The following is a 16,463-nucleotide window of genomic DNA, read 5'->3' on the forward strand; positions in this document are numbered from 1 at the left end:
AGCACCGTGACAAAGGGGGGGGGGGGGGGGTCATCACGTCCAATCACCGCGTGCCCCGATCCAAAACCCGCCTCTGTCACAACAGGCGATAATAACAACACTATCAGTACTATAATGACCTTTATAAAGTGTCTGAGTGAAGGACAGGCTGTGGCACACACACGCGCCACACGTTGTGTGTATCCACATAATAGATAACTGCTTCGTCTCGCTGTATTGAACAGACAAGCTCTCATTTCAAGCCTTTCTTCCTGTCTATTCAGGAAAATGCTGAATTGTGCGTTTTTCTACAATGGCACTGAGCTCACAAACATAAAATCCTAAACGGAAGAAAACAAGACAGATGATTGGCTGTCTCGGTTAACCACCCCAACACAGCTGACTTAGATACAGGCTCAAAGACCACCTGTTGATATTCAGTTAAGAGCGGAAATGCTCCTGATCACAATAACCTGTGTGAATACATTTTAGTTTCACATTGACACAAGTAATTTCAGTACTTTGGTGGTAGATACCATGGCTGGATTAACCTGTTAGAAAGCCTCAGGGTTAAATCTTACTGATGGGCCTGTATCGACCCCCAACCTAGCCCCCCTCTGGGCAATACGGGGAGCCCTGCTGAGTTGCCAAATTTGCAGCTGAAGAAGATTTTTACATGTGGTGATGAATGGTATATTTTATGTACATGAAGCCTTTTTTGTATCTTTTTATTTTCCAATGTCTTTTTTGTAAGGACCTGTGTCCACAGTGAAACACTGACATGTTTAAATGTTTAAAACTGTGAAATTTATTTTACAAATGATTATTTTATGGTCCAGACATCGTCTGAAGAAATCGATGTAATTAGATTAATGACAAAAGCTATATTATATGTTTTACTTTAACACACACAATGCATGATTACAGAAGTAAGAAAATAATAAGTAGTCTTTGTAGCTTTGCTGCAAGGCAAATTGAACCTGCTCAATGTAGATGTACCTCAAGCCTGTGGAAACAGTTGCACTATATCTTCTGTGGGTCTGCAGGAGTTCCGTCAAGTTAAGTCTGGCCTTGAGAATTCACAATTTAGGTGCAAAACCAGCATTAGTTATAAAGGTGAGGGCACTTAAACAGAAATAAGAAAAGATGCTATTAAGTTGCATTATTGAGAACTGTTGGATGCTGCTTTAACTTCTTGTTCTAAAAAAGAAAGTGTCTTTCACCAAACACCCAACTTTATGAAACTACAATAATCAATCAATTGAGTAAACCTTTTACCTTATTCTACTCTCAGGAAATAGAACATTTCATGAACCAATGCATGTCAAACAACTTTGACATGAAATTTCCAAATACATTTCACAAAGCAAATATTTTTCTAGATAAATATTTTAGTTTGTTTTTATTTTTTGTTAGTTTGTTCTTTAGATCTTTCTGGAGCTTTTTTTCCCCACTCCCACTAAGGAATATGCTCATATCTTAACTTCAGTCACCGCACTGAAAGTCATACCAGTGAATCACGGACACCAAGAAAATAATTTAAAAAATACATAGTCACAATTTTAATACAAATATAAGTACATACACATTGCAATTCAAAACTTACACATTTTAATACAAAACTACACACTATAGTTTAAAAGAGATAATAGCTCAATATTTCTTTACTTCATGTAGCATAGATGAGTCAAGTGAAATGATTGTTAAAGTTTGCATAAAGTAGCTTCTCTTGATTTGAGACCTGCTGAAGTTCAGAGTTGTCACGAGAGGAGGACTCTGTTGTCTTTTGCCCACTTCCTCAGAGCGCGCAGGATGTATTCAACCTGGGGGTTTCCTGAATTTTGCAGCAGGAGCACCACCTCTTTAAGTGTCTCCCTAGAACACAAACAGGAAATGAGATTCGATCAAGAATGCAACATCTGTCATGTTTCTCTTAATTAGACATCACAAAGTTTTAGGAATGAGTCCAGATCTTATTCAGTTAAAAAAAAAAAACAGAAAAAAACAAACAAACACAAACATACAAAATCTACACACACATTATTACAAAGGTATAAAGACAAACATACTTGGACTCCTTGTTTGCCAGTATGAGCTGAAAGACGCCGACACATGCCCCTCTCTTGCCTTCCCAGTAGTTGGAGCCCGGGTCCAGTTTCTCCAGTGCATCAAACGCTTTGGCTGCATAGTAGAACTGGCCCATCTGAAAAAAAAGATTGTGATCATGAGCAACATATGGACTTCCCAATAACACAGCCAAAACTGGATTTTAAAAAATGGCACAAAAACAAGCAAGGAAAAGACATTTAATGTGCAATTTCTTTCCAATTAAGATTACACTTGGGAGTCAAGCTTGTAATGTATGTACATACATTTGGCAGTATTGAGTTCATGAGCAACTTGAGATCTGCCCTCAGCAATGAATCACAGTATTTTAACAAAGAAACAGCCCAATAAATACAATGATGTGATGGTTCTTATTTAGAGCTGAAACAATAAGATGACTGATAGACAACTAATCTGCAGCTGTTTTGACAATCAATTAATTGTTTGAATCACTTCTAAAAAAACAAAGCCCAAATATGATGTGCCATCTCTTTATTGTATACTCTGCTTTTCTTAGTTTGATATGATTAAAAACTGAATACATTTTGGTTTTGGAGTCCTGGTCAGGCAAATCACAAGATTTACCAATAATGTACTTAATAATTATCTGACTTAACTTCAGAAGAAGTTATTGACTAAACATTCATACTAGGATTGAAAATTAAGCTTATTTAATATTTATTAATCCATTAATTATTTTTCAGTCAATCTTTTAGTATAATGCACGCATGTATTCCCATTGAAATGGGAACAACAGATGATACGCAAGGCAGAAAACAGAGGTAGATGTCACCTTGTAGCAGTCGTTGGCAATGAGCTGTAAAAGACTGAAGGAATCAGAGGAAGTTCCCATCCTCAGATACAGCTCCCAGGCAAGCCGGCCCTTCTGGTTCATTATGTCTGACAAGAACAAGAAGAGTGTTGAATAATCCATCATTCACATGCTGTTTCAGCAACCTTCATAGATTAAGATATGGAAAATATTAAACGCCTGTGGGCAGGATTTATTGATGTGGATTAAGCAAAGAAAAGAGGAACAATCCTTCAATGGAGATATCCATTTCTTAGAACTGTTGAGTGTAACACAAGCTGAGTGCAGCAAGTGACCCTAAATTCTTCACAAGCCTGAGGCTACACATCTGACGGCAGCTTGTGCTACATGAATGAATTAGCCTTGCGTTAAGATTTTTGGGATAACACCATACATACAGCATCGTGCCAGCCAGCTGAGGTACACGTAGTCATTCTTGATCTTTTCACTTTGAATCAGCAGAAAAACCTGAAAGAAACATTCAAATGAGTCCAAAACATTAGTTGACAACTTTTCAGACCTAAAGAACTAGTGTGAAGGATTGAGTGTTCATCCAGCACCCCTCGTATAACCCTCCACTACAGTGGCCACTAAAATGTGAAGAGGCCCTGTTAGAGCCAGTGTTATGTTTGTCTGTTCTGGGCTACTGTAGAAACATGGTGGTGCAACATGGCAGACTGTGTGGAACAGGGTTTCTCTGTAGATCAAGCCCACAGGGAAAGCACCAGGCTTCGAAGCAGATAAGATATAGTGGCCAATCTGTGTAAATACAACCTCATATGGCGCATGTTGGCCTTAAACAGTTTCTTCCCATAAGCTTAGATTGTGAAAGAAGCAGCTGCAACCCCTGTGAAATGACTCTTTTTACTTTGCTTTACTTTTGTTCTTAGAACATCTGATAGGTCTAGAAGAGCACAGGATAATTGTTAATGAAAGTTCTCAGTCATCCAGGCTGAATCTAGGTGCTGTATCGTAGGCAACCGGACACAGTTTCTTGAACAACGACTCAAAAGTGGCCCTGACGACTCTGAAAGTCATAGTTTTTCTGTGTCCTTAACGACTCTAAAAAGGCCCCCACACACCGCCCAGACTCAAACCAACAGCCAACAGCCTTCATTTGACCACTCTGTTGCCTCTCGTCTGACCCGTTCGGCAGAAAAGTTGCATTGAAACATACCGCCTCAACGGCTGCCAATTACACGGAAGCGTGTACGTTCTGCGCTTGCGTGAGATCAGGTGGTACTAGTCTTGTGCCAGTAATCCAAAACATGAAAAGAGGAAATGACAGAACGGAGTGAATAGAAAACCAAAGCGCACAGCTGAATGGGAGCAGACGCTGTCCGCGCGGTCCCAAAAGCTTCCAACGGTTGGCCAACTGAAGAACTGAAGAAGCCTCTTGGATGAGAGGTGTAACTTCTTCAAGAAACTGAAACAGGTCCAGTTGCCTACGATACAGCACCTAGAATCACTTCAACAAAGGGATTTTAAATGGCATAATTGTGTTTTATTCCCAATCAAGTTAGCTGGGCACTAAATCGGAAGTTAACTGCTCTGCTAGTCTCTAGTGAGCATGCTCTCTGGGCTTCACAATGTGGAAGCTATGCAAAACATCCAGTTAATTTTAAACCCAGGAGGTCAAACTTTTTTGGCTTCATGAGCCACTGAGGAGCTTTTATAGCCGATGTTGTCTCCAGATTCCCCTTTGATCCATGCTGTACATATAAAAGGCTCTTTATTATGTAACGTAAAAACGACAATTCTTAGCTTCCAGTGGTTAAACATGGGAAAACATTGGACAAGGAAAACATAGTTATGAATATGATATTCCTTTTATTATACTACTTAATCTTACTCACTGGGCCTTCAGGAAATCTAAAAAAAAAAATGTTGGGTAGATGTAGGCTGAAGTAAGTTACCTCTTCTGCTTCTTTGTAGTTGCCAAGTGCTGCTTTCGCCTGAGCATAGTTGAAGTTGAACGTATCGTCATTATAGAAGTAACCCTGCAAGAAGAAAAGCACAGATATAAACAAAAAGGTTAAGATTCAAACATAAGTGCATACCAAGTGTTGGCATTTTATTGGTAGTGAAACTCATTGGTATGAAGAGAAAACACACCTGAATAGATGTACTGCATCTGTAAAGCACCACTTGTCATCTGAAGTGACACCTATCACCCAGTGTGTGGGAGTCTTTCTTCATCTCCCTCTTACATACTGATACCACAGCACAGTAATATCACTGTGATTCTTCACAGGAATATACGATATAACGCGTGCTTTGTGCAGAGCAACACTCACCTTGACTGAGTTCAGATATATGAGAACATCTTCAAACTGTCTCAAGAGGAAGAAGCAGGAGGCCATGCACTGTCTGCCAGGAATAGTATCTGTAAGCCAGAAATGTGTCAGGCACACATGCTCGCACAGTTCAGTTTTTAATAATCAGATTGATCAAATTCAAATTCAAGGTACCGCATTCGCTAGCCGAGCCTCCAACTAACTGAAAGAACTGCTGGGCAATTTTGAGGTGATCCCTCTGAAAGATAAAAGAAAAATACAAACATTTATCTAGGAATCACTGTTATCACACTTGTTTGTGATTAACTAGTTACTGAACAAAAATACTCACTGATCCAATTTCTTGTCCCAATGCGGCATTTACCACTCCTTTCAAAATATACTCCTGAGAATATAAAGTAAAAAGTAAAAAAAATCTCACATTGTCTTGTCTAGTCTCTTCATGGTGAATGACTATTAATAAGTAGAAAGGCGACCTTGAGTATATTGATAGAAAGTGTGAAAAAAACATACACTTAAAAGCAGAAATTCTATTGTAGATAAACTATAAAATCATTAACACATTTCTTTGTCAGGACTTTATCAACCATTGGTTCTGCTTTTTCTTTGCTGCTTCAAAATCAAATTCAACAAGCTGAAAGTATTACATAAAAGAAACACAAAAGTCAAACATTTCACATGCTTTCAGATCCATCTGACATTAAGGTGCTTTTGAGGATAAAAAACAGTCACATGAAAGAAAAAAGATCTTCAGAAACTCTTAAGAGGAGTGAGGAGAAGAGGTCTATTAACAGACTTCATTTAATCTGCCATGATTCTGGTTTTCATTGTACATTTTCATTCCCGTTAAAGAGCATGAGCGTAATTGAACACAGCCGCTGCATTAGGCATTTTTCACATTAGAGTGAAATTCAGCGGATCTGGAGTCAGTCATTGAGTCCAAATAGTTGTGTCACACTGGAAAGAGCAAGTGTAATGTCAAATTAAAACTTGATGTCACTTTGAGTCATTACCTGAGGTGTTGAGGGCACCAAATCTTGGATGAGGTTGTAGGACTCCTGGACATCATCTACGAGTTTAAAGCAGAGCATTGATGTAGTTGTTCTTCATATTACATATTCATTTCATTTCATTTCCAGGTTTATACTTTTGTTTTGGGTTATTACTAGATTAGGTTTACATGCTTCTCTGCTCAAAAAACACATCAGTTTTCTCACACTGTCCAGTGTTGCAGCACTGTATGTTCCCTCTGTCTGAAACACTCTGTTTTAACTCCTGCCTCTTTAAGGCCTGCCTCCTGAACACCAAGTCTGCTCTAATTGGTCAATTCACAGACGCCTGACCCAGCATTGCTAAAAAAAAACAGAGCAGCTGTGCTTTAATACTTCTGACATACCAAACTGACTGGTGGGCATAGTAATGCAAATGTGTGAAATGGTGACGTACTGTGATGTCACAAAGTCACTGAATTAAAGGCGGGACTACTGATGAGGCGTTTCAGGAGCAGTGCTTTCTATGAGAGGGAGGAGCATCTGTTGGTGCAGACTTTGACCTTTTAAACTTACAAGATCTTTAACTTATTGTGTTGAATTCTATTTCCCCATTTGTAGTTTACTTTAAACTTAATACTCTCTATTCATTACAATGTTTCTATTTTTGTGTTCATAACTTATTTTGGAAGATTAGAGTTGATTAAATAAAGGTCTAAAGAAATGAACCTTTAACACTTTTTTTCCTTTTTACAGTCGTATCCTGCACGCATGCGTTTTCATAGAAATATTTCCCATGCTTTTGTTTGTTCCAGGACAAAAATGCACTGTCATGGCTGCACACCTTGTCTGAGATAGTAGATGACCAGGTTGAGTCTGGCCTCAGGGATCACATCAATCAGAGGAGGCAGCACCTGCAACGCCCCCTCCCCACCACGAAACACCACCTGCAGTATACAGGGGGACAGATTCACAATGTGGAAAAGTAGCTTGTAAGTCACTGGTGTATGCACACTCTTGGTTAAACAAACCTACACACTTGCAGTTAGAGCTTGTGAAGAGCTTACCAGGTTGTGTCGGATAAGCTCCTTAGCAAACTCAAAGGAGCAGGAGGAGATGTCGATTAGGTTCTTCAACTCAGCCTAAGAGTGGGAGAGTGCACACATGAGTCAAACCTACCACCAACTGACTCACTGTAGTGGTGCATGCATGACTAATGAATAAGAATTTCCAGCTGTGCACTGACACCACTAAAAATATCTTTAATTAGTTCCTTCTCTCTAAATGTTACAATACTGTCGAGTGTTGTTATAATTTCAAGTATCTGCCATTGAAATATTCGTTGGGTTGAAATGGATAGAGATTTGAAAATGAAAATACAGTGAAAAAAATGTTGCTTTTTCATTTCATTATTTAAATAGCCTTCAATCTTTGGCTGATCAATTCTTCACAGATATTAACTGACAAAACATTTCAATAAAACAACGTAAATATGAATAACAACCAACACATCAGCCTGTCAGCCAGTGAGTACCTCAGCTGCCTTGCCATTATAGAGTCTGAAGTGGTTGCAGGCCTTAAGGTTGAGGGCAATAGTGGAGTCGGGCATGCTCTGCAGGTACACAGCCAACACCTCCTGCGACACGTCATAGTAGTCCAGCTTGTAGTAACACAAAGCCACGTAAACCTTCAGGGCCAGGAAATCTCTGAAATACAAGATACAATGGGGATGTGAAGCTGGCTTTTTGACTTATTTCTAGTAGCAGAGCTACAAATATATATGTTGTTTTTTATTTTCGTACATGTTACCCTATCATTCACTATACTATAATATTACTGAACGTGATGTTGTGAAATGATGACTTCAATCAGATAAGCAAGTACATTTTTCCGTCTAATTCATTGACCTTGTAAAAGTGGTTTGAATTTTGGTGGTCCATGCGATCTGTTTTAGATATTAAAGTAGGGTTGTTTCTGATGGGAGTCTGCATGAAAGTCTAGATCACTCTCCAGGGCAGAGCTCAAAAGGTAATTTATAAGTTCTGTATTCACTTAAGAGTGTTAACCTGTTGCCCCATGTGGGACACAAGGGCCAGAGCTCAGTGAGACTAAATACTTAGAGGTTACCTGTGGTACTGTTTTTACAATTTGAAGCAATATATAGCCAATTTTCTTTCTTTTATAGTTTATTTCCACATCAAAAATAGCATTTCAGCAAAAGACAGCTCTTATCTTTATCGTATATAGTGATACAAATATCTGTATAAAATGATTATTATAAAATAATTTTTTTTCAAATCGATTGTTATTGAATGGTACAACATTTGGGCACTTTTACGGTCCACCAACCACTCAAAGCGAACAAAACACACACTGATTGGAGAGGCTGCAAGGTGTGTACTTGTTCATCAGGAGCGACGTAGCGCTTCCCTACCCAAGCACTCCACTATGTTTCTATTCTCTGCCAGTCACACAGCCATCGGGAGCAATTAGGGTATCAGTAGCTTGCCTACGGACACTTCCACATGCTGCGAAAGTGGGGGGTTTAACCAACAATGTGCCGATAAGTGTATGGTGTATGGTACTCTTATTTTTACACAACAATTTTTGCACAACCCTATTTCGATATTTTTGCATTTTTCCTTTTAGCATTCCAAAGAAGTAGCAGTATTAAGAGACAACAGAAAGTGTACTCAGAGGTGCATGCAACTAAAGTTGCTTCGAACCCAGTTAAAAAAACTCATGTGCACCATGGCCCACAGGCAACACAGAGCCATGAATAGATCTCTGAGAGAAGTGAACCAGGATACCTTGTAAAATCGAAGTCTTTCATTTTCTTACCCCTGCTACAACGGATACAGTATATCAGCATTAGAGGAAGCTAGTTCAGCATGTCTGCCGTACTGACTTATTTGCCATACTTGAATTATCTTTATAGTTCCACAATGCGTGAGGCACACAAAATCTAACACTCCTCCATTAACAAGTCACACTTGTCAAGGTGGTGCTAGGGTGGCACATGCGCCCAGTTGCAGCAGGAAACTGAAACTAATTTAAGTGATTAAAAGGCACAGACCTGTTCTGCAGTAGAAGGCGTTTATAGATGTCTATGGCCTCCTGGTAGTGGGAGCGCATGTAGTGGATGGATGCCAGGCTGAGCTGATCCTCTGTCACGTCCTCCAGGTTCTGGTGGAAACCCATCAGCTTCTTCTCATCGTTGAACTGAGACACGATATCAAGACAATGAAGGAATACAAAATTCAGAAATGTGATCCTGGTAACATAAAAAGCAAGCACACTGAGAAAAAAGCAAGAAGATATGAATCACTCTTTGGAAAAAAACAGGTCATAAAAAAGTGGAAATACTTTTTTTTTTAATCAGGACTGTGTTGCGATGAAAATTGAGCTGAAATACGCATACGCCCTACTACGGAAGTACTCAAGACACCACAAAATTCTTCACATTATAATAGATATAGTGTAATGGCTTTCCAACCTTGTGAGCCAAGTGGAAGAGTAGTCGGTTTTGCAGAGGTGACATCGGTGCTATAGAAGGACAAAACAGACCACATTAGAGTAGGAGGCATCGTCATGAACATCAAAACCTCACTCTCAGTAATGACATAACTGACTGAACAGCACTGTGTGCGATCTGGTAAAAATGTACGCAATACCTGAGAAGTGAATTAAAAAAAACATCCAACCTGATTAATTGATCATCAATATAATTGTGTGATTAATTTAATTGTAGACGATGACTCAATTCATTGATTAATTGTTTACCCATTTAGCAAAAAACAGTTATCCACTTATTTCCTCTGTGTACCTCAAACAACATAAAACATGTTGCTGTTTCAAGCAAAAGTATTCTAGTAATCACCTCTTGAATAAATTCTGGTGCAAAATTACTGTGGTCAATTAAATGTTGTCCAAAAATATAATCTATGATTAAAAGCACGTGGACAAATCTCTGCACACAGAATGGCGGGCTTTCTGTATTTGCATAATGACGTTTGGATTGAATTAATTAGATTTTTAACTGCAATCAGGTGAATGAGCACGTCTTGATTAAAATAAATAATCAATAATTATTTACATTTAGACACCACTGGGTGGTATAACTTATTGTCCTAATCAATTGCAAAATATGTTTCATTAGATTTCTTTTTCAAATGTGAAAACAATATTAAACTTTGTGTGTGGGCTGGCTGGAATAGTAGCCAATATGTATTTCACATTTTGATCATTTATTGATGATCTACAGAAAATCAAATGCTCCATAGAACCGCAGTGTATTGCTGATCAAGAAGATTTTTTTTTCACTAACAAAACTGTTCAAAATGTAGGTCAAGTGGTTGCAAAAATGTGCAATGTACTCGTGACAGCCTACCTTTCGATGCTGCATCCTCAGCCTCTTTATAGAGCCCCAGAAAAAACAGTGCACAAGCCAGATATACCCACACCTGCTCAGGACATTCAGGCTTACTGGTCAGAGACTTGTACTCCTGTGAGAACATGATGAGGAAATATTACAAATGTAAAACTGTTCGTCACATATTTATCCATTCATCCAACAGGTATTTAAATAACGCATTTAGCCTTTATTTATCTGAAATAATGTGTACTCAGCTAAACACACACTCGTTTAGGCACATACACACATATACAACAAAAAATACCTCCATTGCTCTCTTGTAATCACCCAAGTGAAAGGCGCAGTAGCCAATCCAGAGGTCCGCATGCTCCTCTTTCTCGCCAATACTCCTCTGAAACTAGAGATGACACAGCAACATGTCAGCAGCAGAGCAGCAGCATTCAGTGATACCATCTTGTCTGTAGCAGAGATATGGGAGCAATTGTATTTCTGAAACTTTAACTTCAGGGCATGACAGGTGAAACTCTGCAGGATGAAATTCAGTTAAAAAACTAAAAATAGTTAGCCCCTCTGTGAAGATGCAGTCATTATTCAGCAAGGGAAGGGAATTCCAAGGGAACTCAACACAGCAGTTCTATGTAAGTCATACAAGCTATTCAAATTAAACAGTCACACATTGTTTTTTTTACATTACATTAAATCGTCGCTTTATTCCTTAATCAAAAAAAAAAAGTGGTCTAACAATCACCAGCAGGCAAGAAACAGTAATGAACAGATCACGTACTTATTAGAAGAGGGGAAACCCATTTTCTATGAGTTGTAAGAAATTCGATGTACAGAAAATATTCCCACTAACATTTGTCAATTGAGGACATTACTGATTTTGATATTTGTCCAACCTGTCTGTGCTCTCTAGTGGCCAAAATAAGTAATGGTGACATTGTTTTTAATTTACCCCAACATCTACTCACTTCTCTAATGCAATTTCTTGTTATTTCTTGGCCTACATCGGTATCAATACATTAACAATAACCCTGGGAGATATACCTGCCTAACTTCAGAACTACACTTACACTGCACTTATCTCATAGTGTTCCCACTCAGAGCTCATCTGCTACACCACACATCCTCCATGTTTCCCTGCCTCCTGCTCCTATGTCTCCAGGGATATAAAGAATTGATAATAGACTGGACTAGATTCATTGGATGAAGTTCTTGGAACCCATTTATCTGACATTTTAAAAGGTTATGTATTTAAGACTTTTTACTTTACTACTACATTATTCTTACTTATATTTATCTTCTGTTAACTACATTGTATTGAGCCCCGTGCGTTCTGTAAAATCATAATCCAACTGTTGTATTATTTCTAGCACTTGTAACACTTTCTTCGCCCGTTTGGGGGATCCTGTGCTTTTATTATAACTCTGCAAATTACCTTGGCACGTAATAATTAATCTTATCAACCCATCTGGATTGAGTTAAATTATGCGCATGTCTGTACCTCTAACAGTGTCAAGGCCCCAAGGTAGTCTCTCTGCTGCAGGTATTCCTCTAACCGGGGAACCTTTGTCTTGTTTTTCTTTTTCTTCTCACTGATGGTCGCAGGTGTCTCTCCTCCCACGGCTGGCTTCATGCGAGAGAGGATCTGCCAAAGTACAACATTGGATTTTCTCAAGTTATCGCATACTGTAGCTTTGAGTGGGTTGGGGCCAGCGTCCAGAACAATTGCACGGACAGGATTAAGTTATGAGACTGTTATAGCCGTTCCATAAGGATGATGGCATGAGCTAGGTTAAAAAGGTAACTCACCATGTCGACGAGTGTTTCTTGAAGACGTACGTAGCAAAGGCTTGTTTATCACTAACCTAGGTAACGTTGGCTCTTCTTATCTATGAAAATACAAACTGTTAGCTGACACTTCGCTAGCTTACCTAACGTTAGGTTTTAGCTAGCGCACGGTTCATTTTTCATTGAAACGAGCCAGATAACGCCACCGACGTTAACTCAATTTTCTTTCGACGAACATGGTCGTGATAGAATCAGAGTTTAACAAGTTTTTCACCATCTCGTGGATGTGCTAGCTCTTGCTTAACATTAACAACCTGAAACTTAAAAGCAGCATAGATTACTTTTTCCGCACTCGTATTTTCAAATTAAAAGCCCACGTAAAGTTCCTCACAATGTAGTGAGGCAGTTAAAGCGTCCGGTGTGGATGTGACCGATATTATGGCTCCCCTTTGGAAATCGCTGAGCGAGACGAACCCCAGCTGGGACATGGCAATTGAAGAAAAAGTGCGGAAATTGGAACTGTTTTGGACAACTGGCATCGAGTGAGTTTTATTCTGTAGCCTGTCAGAGTTTGGGGCTGGACAGGAAATAGCTCGGCTCCTCCGTCATGAACTTGATTCATTGATGTGTTCTTGTTGCCTAGCAACGGCACAGAGCGCTATGGCGGCGGGTGTCTTGAAGGATTATGACAAAATTACTCATAGAAGACACATCCCAGCCTGGATCCTCATAAAGTTATAAAATATATCAATGCCATTGTACCGTTGCCCCAGTGGCCTAATGGATAAGGCACTGGCCTCCTAAGCCAGGGATTGTGGGTTCGAGTCCCATCTGGGGTGGTTATGTTTTGAGGTAAGTGTATGATTAATTCAATGAATTGATCACTCGACATTGTCAGAGCAACCTGATTACAAGAAATATGCCATATGAGTCAGTTGACTTGAGGTCATTCAGTTTGTTAGAGCTGAAGAAACCTCTCGGATGAAATTGGGAGCACTGTTGGAATACACCAGTGTGTTCAGTCCTGTTCACGTGGGTCCCCTGCCCCGCATGTCTTAGCTGTTCCCCACATTCAAATGAACAGGTCATTATCTGGCTTCAGCTGAGCTTGATGATACTGAGCTGATCATCTGAATCAGGCGTGATTGTTTTAGCTGAGTTGTAGGTTAATGTTGCAGATAAACTGGTAATACCATTTCTGGCTGACGATGTTTAAATATTAATGGGGTACTATGGAGATTGGGAGAAAATTCAAACTTAGAATTTTAAGATCTAAAAATATTCATGAGAAATTAATACAAACTCAGGAATATTTATTTTTACATAACTGAACAAATAAGCTGTCCTTCATGGTCAGTTCGTTTATTCAGTTTAGTCAGTCGTGAAAACAAAGAGAGTTTGTTTATTTAGTATGTTTAGGCATAAAATACTGTCACTGAAGATCTTGAGCTTCTTGAAACTTTCATCCCCAAAACTACATAATGCACCGTTAAACATTTAGCTACTTTTGCTCCAAATGACCCATTCATTAATTTATACAGAAAGACCATGTTTTACATCTTTGAACAGCCACACTCTCATTTTAGTGTAGGCTAACCTCAAATTGAATTTGCAAATGCAACCAGTGAGCATGTTAGCATGCTAATGTTAGCATTCAGTTGAAAGCACTGCTGCACCTAAGTGCAGCCTTCTGAACTGTGCTAGCGTTGCTCTAGACTCTTTGTCATGGTTACTTATAAACTTCTGGGTTTCTATGTTACAACATATGCCCCATTAGATTATGTGGTAATTTAAGAATCAGATTTTGACTGCTGTTAACACAAATGACAGGCTGTCATACAGCTAATTAATCATCAGATTTTTTAGCTGTAGTTAATCCTCTGACATGACAGAATCTTATGGATCAGATTTCTTGCAACACAAGACTTCCCTGTTTTGCCTACAACCACACAAGGCATTTCGCTTTAAGATGCACAGACTCAAAAGACAGACCAGGGTATGCTGTGCTCAAACAAAGCCTGCTTTCGTTAAGGTCAAATGGAAATAAACTTCCTCAGCAAATTTTGTAGGAAAATGTGTGGAGGCTTCAGTGACTTCATTTGATCCCGTGCAACCTTAGTAAAATCAGTGTCGTGCTTCATATTACTTTTGGCTGTCAAGCACAGCTAGCATGAACCAATATGTAGCTTCCAATATTGGTACTTTTTGATTGCCTGGTGAAGGCTTGATGGTGAAACTCGTAAGAGTTTGTTTTTATGGTCTAACTTGAAGGCACCATGACATCAAAGGCATTTTAATTATTTAAAATGGAAGTGCCTGGAACCTTCTTGAGATTTATATGTCATTTATACCTTACAGTTAAATGATGAATTCGAGGCCACCCTGGCTTTTGTAAGAAACTACTGAAGCACTTGCAGATGACACACTATGAATTGCTTGCATCACCTTGAATATTTTAGCATTTGATACAAACTTTCATTCATAAACATTAAACTTCAGTAATACGCCGATTAGTTACTTTTCTCATACTTTCCTGTTTGTAAGTGTGTCAGAGAGTATCCAACATGGAGTCACTTTCATGTTTATAAAGAACAACAAGAAGTAAGCTATCTAGCTGAGGTCATACAGTCTCAATGACAATACAGTGGACATTTTTTGGGAAGTAAATTCACAGGTGCTGTCCACATACCTGAACAAGTGGCTAGGAGCAGAATATGTGAAGTAATCAAGGCTCTGCTCTTAACTTCTTCCATGAAGGGGTTGGCAACTATTGGGAACATCGGTGAGCTCATGGCACAGCCGTGCTTCTGTCTGTAGAAACCTTCACCTTACTGGAAGTAGGTGGTAGTCAGACAGAGGTCCAGGTACAAATGTAGTCGGGGTGAAGTTGTTACATGCTGGACAAAGTGCTCTCCTGTAACAGGCATCTCTTAACAATCTTAACTGCTTCTTGGGTGGGCATTTAAAAGTGATGTGGCATCATAACAGACCATTGTTTCTTCTGGGTCCAGTGTTATTTCTCTCACTTTGTTGGCAAAATCCTGTGATTTTTTAAATCGGTGTTGAGTGTTACTGACCAAAGGAGCTAGGATACTGACTAAGTGCTTAGATTTGTTATGAGTAACTGAGTTAATGCTGCTGCTGATGGGTCTGAGTGGTGCCCCTTCCTTGTGTATCTTGGGGAGTCTTCAAGAAATGTCTTCAAGTGACTGAAACAAGTCCTGTTGTCTATGATACCACACTTATGACTGAGAACCTTCACCAACATTGTTAAAGAGCAACCTGCCTTTCCAAAGGCGTATCTGTTTGTAGACATTTTAATGCAGGAATGTTACATATTACATCTTTAAATGACCAAGAGTTTGAGTTTAAACAGAAGATGCTTCAACCTTTCACAAGGTCAAATGAAAATAAATTTCCAAGTCAAAATTGGGGAACAGTCTGAAGGCTACGTTCCCTTCATCAGTCAAGTCATAGCAGAGGAGGGATCATATTGGATCACACCTTGAACAGAACAAGCTTTGTGCTCTTCCCAACAACTATCTTTAAACTTCTCCACCATGGAGTTTATGGTTTTGAAGATCCTCTTTATTGCAAGTGTGTCTGCACAGTTTGGAAAGCACGTTTATGTGGAACATGAATACGAATGGCCTGAAGCTCAACAGTACTGCAGAGATCATTACACTGATCTTTCCCCCCTCACTTCACATAGGGAAGAAATGAAACTGAAAACTGCAACAACTGGGAAAGTTCAGAAGTTCTGGATCGGTCTCTACAGAAATGGAACAGACTGGAAGTGGTCAGGAGGAGGACACGCAACATATTAGCGGTGGGATGAGGACGAACCAGATGACCTGTTGAACCAGAAATATGGTAGTGCTTGTTGGGGCGGCTGCAGCTGGAAATGATGGCACAATTTCGGATCGACAGAGTTTCACTTTTTCTGCATCAACCTGATCGTGATGGAGACCAAAAGGACCTGGTTGCAGGCGATGTGGCAGTGCAAAAACACACACACTGCACTCGTTAGCCTGGCCTCTGAGACCGAGCACCTCCTGGCTGTGAGAGAGATCCAGCAGGACGACGTCACTGAGCTGGTGTGGATCGGTCTGCGT

The 16,463-nt window shown here is 39.5% G+C and overlaps 1 protein-coding gene and 1 non-coding gene across 2 annotated transcripts; one reads left to right on the top strand and one right to left on the bottom strand.

Moving 5' to 3' along the window:
* Positions 1–1,514: 1,514 nt before the first annotated feature.
* On the bottom strand, positions 1,515–12,673 carry ift56 (intraflagellar transport 56). Its single transcript, XM_030420610.1, has 18 exons — positions 12,370–12,673; positions 12,062–12,205; positions 10,862–10,954; positions 10,573–10,687; positions 9,679–9,728; positions 9,259–9,404; positions 7,717–7,888; positions 7,250–7,324; positions 7,027–7,129; positions 6,207–6,262; positions 5,525–5,578; positions 5,368–5,431; positions 5,194–5,282; positions 4,813–4,896; positions 3,295–3,364; positions 2,879–2,985; positions 2,049–2,182; positions 1,515–1,854 (listed from the first exon to the last, which is right to left on the bottom strand). The coding sequence occupies exons 1-18, from the start codon at positions 12,370–12,372 to the stop codon at positions 1,740–1,742; spliced, it is 1,674 nt and encodes a 557-aa protein (XP_030276470.1). The 5' UTR covers positions 12,373–12,673; the 3' UTR covers positions 1,515–1,739.
* Positions 12,674–13,114: 441 nt separating this feature from the next.
* trnar-ccu (transfer RNA arginine (anticodon CCU)) lies at positions 13,115–13,187 on the top strand. Its single transcript has one exon. It is a non-coding gene; the product is annotated as a tRNA-Arg (tRNA).
* The last annotated feature ends 3,276 nt before the right edge of the window (positions 13,188–16,463 follow it).

Source organism: Sparus aurata, chromosome 1, assembly GCF_900880675.1.
Source record: "Sparus aurata chromosome 1, fSpaAur1.1, whole genome shotgun sequence".
Classification (NCBI taxonomy): domain Eukaryota; kingdom Metazoa; phylum Chordata; class Actinopteri; order Spariformes; family Sparidae; genus Sparus; species Sparus aurata.

Excerpts from the sequence above, each read along its gene's own strand:
- ift56 (XM_030420610.1), bottom strand. Across the intron at positions 7,889-9,258 it reads CGCCTTCTACTGCAGAACAG|AGATTTCCTGGCCCTGAAGG; the intron begins GTCTGTGCCTTT and ends CTTGTATTTCAG. Across the intron at positions 6,263-7,026 it reads CATCTACTATCTCAGACAAG|ATGATGTCCAGGAGTCCTAC; the intron begins GTGTGCAGCCAT and ends TTAAACTCGTAG.